The sequence below is a fragment of the Scyliorhinus torazame genome, chromosome 5, assembly GCF_047496885.1.
Source record: "Scyliorhinus torazame isolate Kashiwa2021f chromosome 5, sScyTor2.1, whole genome shotgun sequence".
Lineage (NCBI taxonomy): Eukaryota > Metazoa > Chordata > Chondrichthyes > Carcharhiniformes > Scyliorhinidae > Scyliorhinus > Scyliorhinus torazame.
This window is the reverse complement of record NC_092711.1, coordinates 71,308,878-71,322,488: the sequence shown is the minus strand read 5'-3', so window position 1 is coordinate 71,322,488 and position 13,611 is coordinate 71,308,878. Positions and strand designations below refer to the sequence as shown.

Sequence of the window (13,611 nt, the reverse complement as noted above, 5' to 3'; positions counted from 1 at the left end):
GCTAGGATCCCAAAGAAGGTCCTAAAAAAACAAAATCCGGGGGGGGGGGGGGGGGGGCTAGCCTTCCCAAACATACAATTCTACCACTGGGCGACGACGCTGAACGGATAAGCGGGCGAATCAAGGAGCCAGAAGCCGAGTGGGTGCGCGCGGAAGAGGCCTCCTGCAAGGGGACCTCCCTCTGGGCCCTCGCCACGGCGGCACTCCCAACCCCACCCAAAAAACATGACAGCAGCTCGGTGGTGATAGCCACCATCCAGTCCTGAAACCAACTACGGCCACAATTTGGCCTGACCAAAATGTCGGACAAAGCTCCCATCTGCAACAACCATAGGTTTGCACCAGCGCTGACTGACGCCACCTTTAAAAAGTGGGGACAGGACGGAGGGACACTGACAGTCAGGGACTTATACACGGACGGCAGGATTGCAACAATGGACGAACTGACAGAAATTCCAGCTAGCCAGGGGGAGCGAGCTAAGGTACCTGCAACTCAAAAACTTCCTACGAAAGGAGACAAGGACGTATCCACAACCGCCATGACAGACATTACTGGAAAAGTTACTGGACACAAGCATCCTAGATAAAGGCAACTGTAGCGACATGTATGACCGATTGATAGAAAGGGCCGACACCGTATTGGACGCAACAAGAAAGAAATGGGAGGAGGACTTGGGGATTGAAATAGGGTGGGGACTCTGGAGCGAAGCACTGCATGGGGTCAACTCCACCTCCACGTGCGCAAGGCTCAGCCTGACGCAACTAAAAGTGGTACATAGAGTCCACTTAACAAGAACTCGTATGAGTACGGCCTTCCTGAAGGTGGAGGATAGGTGGGAACAGTGCCAAGGAGGCCTGGCCAACCATGCCCACATGTTCTGGTCTTGCCCCAGACTTGCGGGGTACTACCTCCTTCAAGAAGACCACCATAATACCAGTACTAAAAAAGAACAAGGTAGCCTGCCTCAACGACTAACGTCTGTCATCATGGAATGCTTTGAGCGGCTGGTCATGAGATGGATCACTGCCAGCATCCCAGACGGTCTCGATCCAATGCAGTTTGCCTATCACCGCAATCTCACTGACTCTGCAATCAACACTCAAACATCTCAACAACAAGGAAACCTATGTAAGACTGCTGTTCATTGACTACAGCTCCGCCTTCAACACCATTATCCCAACAAGACTGATAACCAAACTCCGCAATCTTGGACTTGACCCCTCCCTGTGCAGCTGGATCCTCGACTTCCTCACCAACAGACCGCAATCTGTCAGGATAGGCAACAGCACCTCCTCCACAATAGTCCTCAACACTGGGGCCCCGCAAGGATGTGTACTCAGTCCTCTACTGTACTCCCTATACACACACGACTGTGTGGCAATATTTAAATCAAACTCAATCTATAAGTTTGCGGATGATACGACTGTGGTGGGCCGTATCTCAAACAACGATGAATCAGACTACAGGAGGGAGATAAATCAGTTGGTTGCATGGTGTACCGAAAACAATCTCCCTCTAAATGTTGGAAAGACCAAGAACTGATCATCGACTTCAGGAAGCATAGCAAGACACGCACTCCCGTCTGCATCAATGGCTCTGAAGTGGAGATAGTCGATAGCTTTAAGTTCCTGGGGTCACCATCACCAACAGTCTGTCCTGGTCCACTAACGTTGATGCAACAGTCAAGAAAGCCCAACGACGTCTCTACTTCCTACGGAGGCTAAAGAAATTTGGCATGTCTGCATCAACTCTCACAAACTTCTACAGATGTGCGATAGAGAGCATCCTATCCGGCTGCATCACAGATTGGTCCAAGATCGCAAGAAACTACAGTGTGATGAACTCAGCCCAACGCATCACACAAGCTTGCCACTCCCAGATTCATCCTGTATACACCTCCCGCTGCCTCAGGAAGGCAGACAGCATTACCAGAGACCCCTCCCACCCAGACATTGCCTTCTTCCAGACCCTTCCTTCAGGCAGAAGGTACAGAAGTCTGAAGACTCGCACATTCAGACTTAGGAACAGCTTCTTCCCCACAGCTACAAGACTCCTCAACGACTGCCCCTGGGACTGATCCACTCCCTGTAAGAACTCCCTGTAATGACACCCTATGCTGCTCTTGCTCATGTATTTGCTTTGTTTGGCCCCTTGTTCCGCACTGTAACCAATCACTGTTTGTTGTTGTACTATTTGTCAATGTTCTCTGTTGATTATTCTTTTGTCTACTACTGTACGTACTGTGTACGTTCCCTCTGCCGCAGAAAAATACTTTTCACTGTACTTCGGTATATGTGACAATAAATCAAATCAATTTGAAGGTTGCCACTCAAGTGGATAGAGCAGTGAAGAAGGCCTATAGTGTGTTAGCGTTTATTAACAGGAGGCTGGAGTTTAAGAGCCGTGGGGTTATGCTGCAACAGTACAGGACCCTGGTGAGACCATATTTGGAGTATTGTGTGCAGTTCTGGTCACCTCATTATGGGACGTATGTGGAAGCATTGGAAAGGTGCAAAGGAGATTTACCTGAGTGCTGCCTGGATTGGAGGGTAGGTCTTATGAGGAAAGGTTGAGGGAGCTAGGGCTTTTCTCATTGGAGCAAAGGAGAATGAGAGGCGACTTAATAGAGGTTTATAAGATGATGAGGGGGATAGATAGAGTGGACGTTCAGAGATTATTTCCTCGGGTGGATGCAGCTGATACAAGGAGGCATAACGATAAGAATCAGGGTGGGAGATATAGGAGGGATGTCTGAGGTAGGTTCTTTACTCAGAGAGTGGTTAGGGTGTGGAATGGACTGCCTGCTGTGATAGTGGTGTCGGACACTTTAGGAATTTTCAAGCGGCTATTGGATAGGCACATGGAGCACACCAGAATGACAGGGAGTGGGATAGCTTGATCTTGGTTTCGGACAAAGCATGGCACAACATTGAGGGCCGAAGGGCCTGTTCTGTGCTATACTGTTCTATGTTCCATGTACTGGACCCCCTTCTTCGAGGCAATGTCCAAAGTGATGGGGATGAGGGTGGATCCATGCCCGAATGTGGCAGTCGTGGGAGTATCAGACCAGCCAGATCTATTTCCGGGGAGGAGGGCGGACGCCCTTGCCTTTGCCTCCCTGATCGCCCGCCATAGAATCCTGTTCAGCTGGCGGTCAGCAGCACCACCCAAAGCTGCAGACTGGCTGTCCGACCTCTCAGAATCTCTGCAAATGGAGAAAATCAAATTCGCCATCCGAGGGTCAGACGACGGCTTCCACAGAACGTGGGAACCATTCACCCAATTGTTCCGAGACCTGTTAGTGGCAACAAACAAGCAGAAGAATAGACTGGTCGCCAAGAATCAGGGGAAAGTACCCGAGCCGGGCGGAAAGTACCTGAGGCGGGGGGAGAGAGGGATAGACCGTGGTGGGGGGGATAGCAGCTAAACCTAAGAGGAAAGAAAGGCTAATCACAGGAGAAGGGGAGGAGGTGGAAGAGGGAGGAGACAGGGAACAATAGAGGGGAACCAGTGAGGTGGGAGGAGGCAAGGGAATGATAGCCGGAAGTAGGGCACGTAAACAAGAACAAACTTGGCATCTACAGGAGCAGAGAACAAGGAAAATCCGTGCGAAAGACAGGACGAACGGCTGAAGCGGAGGTGATCGCAAGATGACGACGGCAGCGAAAACCGTCCGGGAGAAGCAAGCTACAGCACCAAAACCAGATCCATTCGCGTATTGCTCTCTGTAATTGTTCTGTATTTGTTTCCCCGGCGCCCAAATGTCTATGTTCCCACCCAGTTTCACCCCCCCTCCCCAAACAGATGCCTACTTATGTGCTAAAAACAATACTGCCAATTGTACAGAGCTGCTGTTGTTGAGCTAGCACATAATACCCTACCAGTCATTTTATTCTAACTTTTTTTTTGTTGCTGTTTTGTTTTTTGTGCGTGTTCCCTTCTCCTCTATGTATATATATATATGTGTGTATTCTATTTTGTGTACATAACGGTAAATATACTTTATTCAAAAACCCAATAAAAAACATTTATTTTTTTAAAAATTCACTCATTATCCAACCTAAAAACAAAACCCTTGACCCCATCATCTTGGCAACCTACCGCTCCATCTCCAATCTCCCTTTCCTTTCCAAAGTCCTTGTACTCGGTGTCCCCAAGGATCTGTCCTCAGCCCCTCCTATTTCCCACCTACACACGGCCACTAGGTGACATCATCCCAAAGCACCGTGTTAGTTTTCACATGGATACTGACGACACTCAGCTCTACCTCACCACTATCCCTCTCCATTCCCCCACTGTTACTAAATTATCAAACTGCTTATCCCACATCCAGTGCTGGATGAGCAGAAATTTCCGCCTATTAAAAATTTGGGAAGACCAAAGCCATTGTCTTCAGTCACCATTAGAAATTCCGTTCCCTAACTCCTGAGTCCATCCCTCTTCCTGGGAGCTGTCTGAGGCTGAACTGCACTCTGCACAATCTCCGGGTCCTATTTGACCCCAAGATGAGTTTCTGACCCCATATCGACCCCATCACTAATACCAGATATTTCAATCTCCATAATCTCACCTGTCTCCCCCTCCATCCCAGCTCATCTGCTGCTGAAACCCTCATCCATGCCCCTGTTATCTTTAGACTTGGTGAATCCAATACATTCCTGTCCACATTCACCCAGCACTGAAACATGAGATCATCCCAAACTCTGCTGACTGTGGGCTTTCTCACACCAAGTAGTCCTGTTCACCCATCACCCCTGTGCTCACTGACCTACACTGGCTCCTTATGTAGGACAGTCTTGATTTTAAAATTCACATCCTCTACCTTGTTTGCAAGTCCCTTCAGGGCCTTATCCCTCCCTATCTCTGTAATCTCCAGTTTTACAACCCTCTGAGATATCTGCACTCTGCTCACAAACAACAACAACAAAAAAAGTTAGAATACAATGACTGGTAGGGTATTATGTGCTAGCTCAACAATAATTAAAATTCCCCATTTAAATTATTCCACCATCAGTGTAGGGCCAAGGCCGGAAACTGTGAAATTCCCTCTCTAAACCTCTCCGTCAATGGTGCAATTTTAAACCGTGTAGAATCAAATATCCCAGCGGTGGTGGGGGTGAAGGGTGGTAAATGTCGACAATTGGGTGAGTAAGCTGTTGATCAAGATGTTTACAAAAAAAAGCTAATGGGGTCCTCAGTTTATTAATGTAGACATGGAGTGCAAATGCAAGGAAGCTATCGGGAATCTTTGTAAATTACTGATTACCCAGCAGTGTGGAAAATTACCCAGGTATGTCCTGTACACAAAGAGCAGGACAAATCAAACACAGCCCAATACTGCCTCATCAGACTTCTCTCAATCATCAGTAAGGTGATGGAGGGGCCATCAACAGTGCTATCAAGTGGCACTTGCTCAGCAATAACCTGCTCTTGGGTCATGTCTGTGCTGAGTCTGCACATTGAGTCTCCGGTTTCCTCCCACAAGTCCCGAAAGATGTGCTTGGTAGGTGAATTGGACATTCTGAATTCTCCCGCAGTGTACCCGAACAGGTGCCGGAGTGTGGCGACTAGGGGCTTTTCAAAATAACTTCATTGCAGTGTTAATGTAAGCCTAATTGTGACACTAATAATGATTATTATTAGATTATCATTGATGCCAGTTTGGGTTCTGGCAGGGTCACTTAGCTCCTGATCTCATTACAGCCTTGGTTCAAACATGGTCAAAAGAGCTGAACTCCAAAGGTAATCTGAGAGTGACTGTTATTTAAACCAAGCCAGCATTTAACCAAGTATTGCATCAGGGAATCCGAGCAAAACTGGTGTCAATGGGAATCGGGGGAAACTCCGCTGGTCATAACTTGCACAAAGGAAGTTGGTTGTGTTTGTTGAATGTCAATTATCTCAGTTCCAGGACATCACTGCAGGAGTTTCTCATGGCAGAGTCCTAGGCCCAACATCTTTATCAATGACCTGCCTTCCCTCATAACGTCAGAATTGGGGATGTTAACACTGCTTCTCACGGTGCCAAGGTCCCAAGTTCGATCCCGGCCCTGGGTCACTGTTTGTGTGGAGTTTGCACATTCTCCCCAAATTTTCTGTGGGTTTCACCCCCGCAACCCAAAAGATGTGCAGGCTAGGTGGTTTGGCCACAAAAAATGGCCCATTAATTGGAAAAAATTAATTGGGTACTCTAAATTATTTTTTTTAAAAAGAATTGGGGATGTTTGCAGGTGACTAAACAATGTTCAGCACCATTCACGGCTCCTCAGACACTGACGCAGTCTGTTGAATTCGCGGACAGCAGGACACAGCGATGATAGGTAGAAAGTAATGAATAAGGTTTATTATGATACAAATCCAAACTCCTCAACTCCGCAACACAGGGCTAAATAGCTGGCTTTGAAAGCAGACCAAGGCAGGCCAGCAGCACGGTTCGATTCCCGTAACAGCCTCCCCGAACAGGCGCCGGAATGTGGCGACTAGGGGCTTTTCACAGTAACTTCATTTTGAAGCTGACTTGTGACAATAAGCAATTTTCATTTTCATTCATTTTTCATTTTCAAGAATCTCCTTCCCTGATTGCCCCCAGACGAGGGTTTTATGTGAGATTGGGCTCTCCCTGTTAAGAGGAAACCCTGCTCCCTTAAAGGGGCAGTTCCTATTCTGGGGAGGTAATGGGAAATTGTATGGTCCTGTCCCGGGACCTCCATTGGGATTATAACACAATCCATGTCCAAATGCAGCAAGACCTGGGCAATAGCCAGGCTTGAGCTGACAAGTGGCAAGTTACTTTCACACCACACAAGTGCCAGGCAATGACCGTCTCTAACAAGAGAGGATCTAATGATTGACCCTTAACATTCAATGGCATTACCATCGCTGAACCTCCCACAATCAACATCCTGGGGGTCAGCACTGACCAGAAAATGAACTGGACTAGCCATATAAATATTGTGGCTACCAGAGCAGGTCGGAGGCCAGCAATCCTGTGGCACGCAACTCAACCCCTGGCTCAGCAAAGCCAGTCCACCACCTGCAAGACCCAGGTCAGGAGCATGATGGAATATTCCGCACTTGCCTGGATGAGTGCAGCTCCAACAACATTCAAGAAGCTTGACAACATCCAGAAAAAACAAGCCCATTTGATTGGCACCCCATCCACAAACATTCAATCTCGCTACACTGGCGAACAGTAGCAGCATTGTGTACCAGCTACAAGATGCACGATAACTCACCCAGGTTCATTTAGGCAGCACCTTCCAAACTCATAACCTCTGCCATCCAGAAAGACAAGAGCAGCAGATACATTGACGCACCATCACCTGGAGGTTCCCCTCCAAGATACTCCTGACTTGGAAATATATTAATGTTCCTTCACTGTCGCTGGGTCAAAATCCTGGATGCAGCCTCATCCTCAAGTTACCGAACAGACTTTCTCCTGTCAATATAGAGCAGCAGGATTGGACTGTGGTTTGTTTATTGCTCATCTTCAGGTAATACAGTTTCGGAGTGATTTAAATTTAAAACAAGCTTTTCAGACATGATGGTCTATTCATACATAAATTAGATGCTATAATGCTATAGGGCACAAACTGCATCCAAATAGGGCTGATTTACATCAGAAATAAATATTGGAATGAACATGGGTCCGGCATGGATGTGATTAACAGCAGCAATAACTGCAGAATCAAAAACAGTTAGGTGGGGTTACAGGAATAGGGTGGAGGCATGAGCTTAAGTAGATGTTCTTTCCAAGGGCCGGTGCAGACTCAATGGGCCGAATGGCCTTCTGCACTGTAACTTCTATGATATGATATGATAAGGTGGAGTTGAACTCGTGTCTCTAGCGCACTGTGCCACCCCACATCTGTGGACACTAAGTGGCAATTTAGCATAGCCGATCCACTTAACCTGCACATATTTGGATTGTGGGAGCAAACCAGAGCACCTAGAGGAAACGCACGCAGACATGGGGAGAAAGTGTAAACAAACTCCCAAGGCTGGAATTGAACTTGAGTCTCTGATGCTGTGCCACCGAAGTACTTCACTCAGCCACCCCACATTTTGAGTTTACATTTGACTGGAGCTATTGGATTCTGCTGTCGTGTTGGAAAACTTTAGGGCATTTGAAATTCTCCACCAATTCCTACTCCATCTTTCTGATGGATAATGAAGGGTCTGTGCACATTGCCCCCCAATATCCACATCACAGCAAAAAAGATCACGAGTCACTAATTAGGATTTTCGATGGGGCTGTATTTACCCAGCATTCCCGCGGTAATGAATGTCCCCCATTCACATCAGAGGAATATGCTGCGCAGGTGCAGTAGTGACCAGTATGGGAGCATGCGCAGAGCGAGTAATGGGATGAGGAGAGTCGCTCATTTGTCGACTCTGCAGCGGGAAGGATGCGGAAACTCTGACGGAACGATGGAGCCGGATCTGGAGAGGGAGGGTTTCTAAACACCTGGTGAGGGCCTCAAATCCAGAATCAGACTCTGCAAGTCCCGCGATTCCAGCTCCGGGTCTTTATTTCCCCCAGACCGGGACAACACGTTTTAAAATCCATGCCCCGCTCTCGGGCTGCACCGGATATTCGCCGCCCAGAGGAGTCTTTGGGCCATATATTTATATTCAGTGAGAGGTCGCAGTCTCCGTCTCGTTACCTGAAGGAACTGCTTCGCCATTTGGTTTGCACTACACCCCCACGCTCCCAATCACTGCCCAGTGTGGAGGGGACTGGGTAAGTCAGAGGATCTGCTCTTGGGCCTGGTTAAAGCAGCAGCCTGTAGATCGGCAGGGGGTAACTCCGGCTGTCGGCCCCTCTTCTGTGGTCTTGTCAATCCCCGGGTTGTCCTGGAGAGGGAGCGTGCGGTGTCTACCGGAACACTTGAGACCTTCCACACTGGCGGCCACCTCAGGGTGCAGAATGTCCCATAGACACTGGAAACAACATTCTGGTGTAGTTGAGAAGGAGGTTTGATTGGACCACAAGTTTGGGGAAACAAGAGAAAAACCCATAGAAACTGGAATTGTTTGTTCTGAATTTCTATCCTGTACTAATGGTAACACTGACACTGTCAATGTCTTTTACAGGGTAGAAGAGGACGTTGATTTGCAGATGGGAAACTCAGACCAAATATCACATCAAGATCTGACAGAGTCACTTAATTCATCAGGACCTGAATATCATCGGTCCTTTAATGTGGAAGGAGAAATGTTTGTTGGTTCTGTCAGTGGGAAAAAATTTCAAACATCAGTGTGACTGGAAAAGCACCGAGACCCACACAACACACACCCGAGTGAGAGTGTTCCAGTGAACTGAATGTGGAAAGACTTTAACCAGTTACACAACCTGAAAAAACAGCACATCATTCATAACGGGGAGAAACTGTACACGTGTTCTGTGTGTGGACGAGGCTTCAATTGATCATCCAGTCTGGAGAGACACCAGGACTCGTACACAATGGAGAAACCGTGGAAATGTGGGGATTGTGGGAAGGGATTCAATTACCCATCCCTGCTGGAAATGCATCGACGCAGTCACACTGGAGAGAGGCCATTCACCTGCTCTGTGTGTGGTAAGGGATTCATTCAGTCATCCCACCTGCTGACACATCAGCAAGTTCACATTGATGAGAGGCTGTTTAACCAGTCAGACTGTGATAAGAACTCTAAAAGCTCCGAGGACCTGGTCAAGCACCAGGTTGTTCGCACTGAGAGACAGTTCAGTTGCTCTCACTGTGGGAAGCTATTCAAACGATCACAGAATCTCATTGAACACGAACGCACTCACACTGGGGAGAGACCATTCACCTGCTCTGTGTGTGGGAAAGGATTCACACGATCATCCCACCTCGCTACTCACAGACTGGTTCACAGTGATAACAGACCTTTCAAATGTACTGAATGCGAGAAGAGTTATAAAACCACAAGTGATCTGCTGATACACCAGCGGGTTCACAACGAGGAGAGGCCGTTCAGATGTACAGTGTGTGGGAAGGGATTTACTCAGTTATCTGGCCTCCAGAAACACCAGCGAGTTCACACTGGGGAGAGGTCATTCACCTGCTCCTTATGTGGAAAGGGATTCATTTATTTAACCAGCCTCCGATCACACCAACTTGTTCACTCGGATAAGAAACCTTTCAAATGTTCTGAATGTGAGAAGAGCTTTAAAACCACAAGTGTTCTGCTGAGACATCAGCGAGTTCACACTGGGGAGAGGCCGTTCACCTGCTCTGACTGTGGGAAGGGTTTCACCCGCTCATCCCACCTGCTGACACATCAGCACACGCACACCGGGGAGAGACCGTTCACCTTCTCTGAGTGTGAGAAGGGATTTACTCGCACAGCTCATCTGACACAGCAACAGGTTGATAAATGTCTGCAGGGTTTGGATTCTGCTGTTATTGCTGCTGTTAATCACATCCAGCACTGAACCATGTTCATTCAGACTTGGAGTTTGTTTTTGCTGATGTTAATAATCCCTATAACTGGGCTGGAGTTTAATCTTCTGAATATATGTCAAGTGAATTAATATTGTTTCAGACACACTTTTGAAACCTTCATTTCACCAGGATAAGAAGAGATTAATTGGTGTCCTGTTACTGGCTGCTGCATTTTTGTGACCTTTCCTCCTTTCTAACTTGAGATTATTTCAGTTCTTGCACCTTCAGTTACTCTCACAACCGTGTCCCAGCTCCCCATCACTTCCCGTGTGTCTGTCATAGCTTTGGCATCCAGGGGAAGTATTGGTAACAAACCCAGGATCACTAAACACAAAACCCAGTCATTTGTACTGGGGATCTGGTCAAGCACCAGGTTGTTCGCACTGAGGGGCAGTTAAGTTGTTCTCACTGTGGGAAGCTGTTTAAACGATCACAGAATCTCATTGAACATGAACGCACTCACACTGGGAGGAGTCACATGAAGGTGGTCAGTACAAATGATACAAGGACATCCAAAAAAAGGATCCTTACAAACTTCTGCACTGCGGACCACCTAGAATCATATCAAATCTCTGGGAAAAGACTGCAGTCGACCAGCCATGTGGAGGCAGCACTGAAATTAGTTCAGTTTGTTTCAATTTGTACTGATGTGCTTGTCTCCCAATCACTGAGGACAGTGATGTTTGTGGAGCCTCCTCCTCCTGTGATTTGTTTAATTATTCACCACCATGGAGATGTAGCAGGACTGCAGCTTTGATCTGAACCGCTATGTGTGAGATCGCTTAACCCTGCCAAGAGCATGCTGCTTCTGCTGTTTAACACGTTTATAGTCTCCTGTTATAGGGTCACCAGATTGGAATCTGTTTCAGGGAAACCTGGTGCTGCTCCTGACATGTTCTTCCCCACTCCATGTTGAACCAGAGTTGGTCCCTTGGCTTGATGGTAATGGTAGAGTGAGGGATATGCTGGCCTATGAGCTTACAGATTGTGTTTAAGTATTGTGCTGCTGGTGGCTCACAGCACCTCATGAATGCCCAGTTTTGATCTAGATCTGTCCTGAATCTATCCCATTTAGCACAGTGATGGACAGGACAATGGAGGCTATATTTTATATTCCAGCCCCCTTACAGAAAAGCCTTCCTAATTACTTGCCGTTCCTGCTTGTTACCTTTCTGGGATTATTTTAGGACACCCAGTCCACTCTGTCCAGCAGCATTCTGCACTCTCTCCATTTAAATAATGTTCTGGTTTTTCTATTGCTGTCAAATGGGCATCCTCACATTTTCCCACATTTACTCCATCTGCTAAAGTTAATGTCCACTCACTTGAACATATCTGACCCTTTTCAGACTCTTTGTATCCTCCTTAAACAACTTGCCTTCCTACCTATCCCTGTATCAACAAGTTTGGCACAAACACAGTTGGTTCTTTCATTCACATCATTGATATAGGTTGGAAATAGTTGAGGCCCCGGCACTGATCCCTGCAACACTCCATTAGGTACAGTTTGCTAACCTGAAAATAGACAAGGATGCGCAGTGGTCCCAATATAATCATGGACAGATGAATCAGCGACCAGTAGGTTGGTGAGGATGAGGTCGAGTGTGTTTATCCTTCTTGGTTCCCTCACTACCTGCCGCATGCCCAGTCCAGCAGCGAGAGCTCCTCCAGGACTCAGACAGCTCAGTGGTGGTACCAAGCGAGTCTTGGTGATGGGCATTCCCCCACCCACAGTACCTTGAATGCCCACCCCATCCCTCCCCCCCACCTCCTCAGTGCTTATTCCAAGTAATGTTCAACCTGGAGGAGTATTGATTCGGTGGCTGAAGGAGGGCAGTAATCGGCATGAGATTTCCTTGCCCATGTTTGACCCAACACCATGAGATTTCATGGGGCTCAGCATCAATGTTGAGGACACCCAGGACCATCTCTCACACTGTATACGTCCGTGCTGCTATCTCTACTCTGGTCTGACCTACTGGTGGGACAGGACATTTTGACAGGAAGAATAAAAGAGAAGCACATTATCTAAATCGTGAGAGAGTGCAGAGCTCTTCAGTTGCAGAGGAATCTGGGTATCACAGAATCTACGGCATGGAGACAGGACCTTCGGCCCAAACTGGTCCATGCCAGCCCATCTAAGCTAACCCCATTTGGCCCATATCCCTCTAAATCTTCCTGATCCATGTATACACCTTTTCAATGTTGTCAATGTCCCTGCCTCAACCACTTCCTCCGGTAGCGGATTCCACATACGTACCACCCTATTAAAAAGTTGCTCCTCAGATTCCCATTAATTCTTTCCCCTCTTAACTTAAAGCTATGCCCTCTAGTTCTCGATTCCCCAACCCTGAAAAAATGACTGTGCATTCACCCTGTCCATGCCTCTCATGATCTTATACACCTCTATGAGATCACCCCTCAGTCTCCTACGCTTCAAAGAAAAAGGTCCTGGCCTGTCCAATCCCTCCCTGTAACTCAGTCCCTTGAGTCCTCGCAACATCCTTGTAAATTTCTTCTGCACTTTCTCCAGTTTAATAACATCTTTCCTACAGCAAAGCAACCAAAACTGAACCCAATACTCCAGGTGCGACCTCACCAACGTCCTGTACAACTGCAACATAACTTCCCAACTTCTATACTCAATGCCCTGACTGATGAAGGCCAAAAGCCTTCTTCACTGCCCTATCTACCTGTGACTCCACCTTTAGAGAACCGTGCACCTGAACTCCAAGATCCCTCTGTTCCATGATACTCCCTCAGGCCCTACCATTCACTGTGAAAGTCCTACCTTGATTTGACTTTCCGAAATGCAACTCCTCACACTTACTGTATTGAACTCCATTTGCCATTTCTCGGCCCACTTCCCCAGCTGATCAAGATCCTGCTGCAATTTCTGATAACCTTCCTCACTGTCTACAATATCACCTATTTTAGTGTCATCTGCAAACTTACTGATCATACCTTGTACATTCTCATCCAAATCGTTGATATAGATAAGCAGATACAGCTTAATTGGGAAAGCTAACAGAATGTTGCCCTTTATTGTGAGGGGAAAGTCGATTACATAAATAGGGAGGTTGTGCTTCAGTTATCCAGAGCACGAGTGGGATGATAGCTCCAATACCGAGTATGGTATTGGTCTCCTTATTTAAGGAA

At 47.3% G+C, this 13,611-nt stretch overlaps 1 protein-coding gene across 1 annotated transcript; it reads left to right on the top strand.

The window, feature by feature from the left end:
- Positions 1 to 8,391: 8,391 nt before the first annotated feature.
- On the top strand, positions 8,392 to 10,611 carry LOC140418373 (uncharacterized). The gene is made up of 2 exons (XM_072501841.1): positions 8,392 to 8,471; positions 9,098 to 10,611. Exon 2 carries the CDS (start codon positions 9,468 to 9,470, stop codon positions 10,440 to 10,442), a length of 975 nt encoding a protein of 324 aa, XP_072357942.1. The 5' UTR covers positions 8,392 to 8,471; positions 9,098 to 9,467; the 3' UTR covers positions 10,443 to 10,611.
- The last annotated feature ends 3,000 nt before the right edge of the window (positions 10,612 to 13,611 follow it).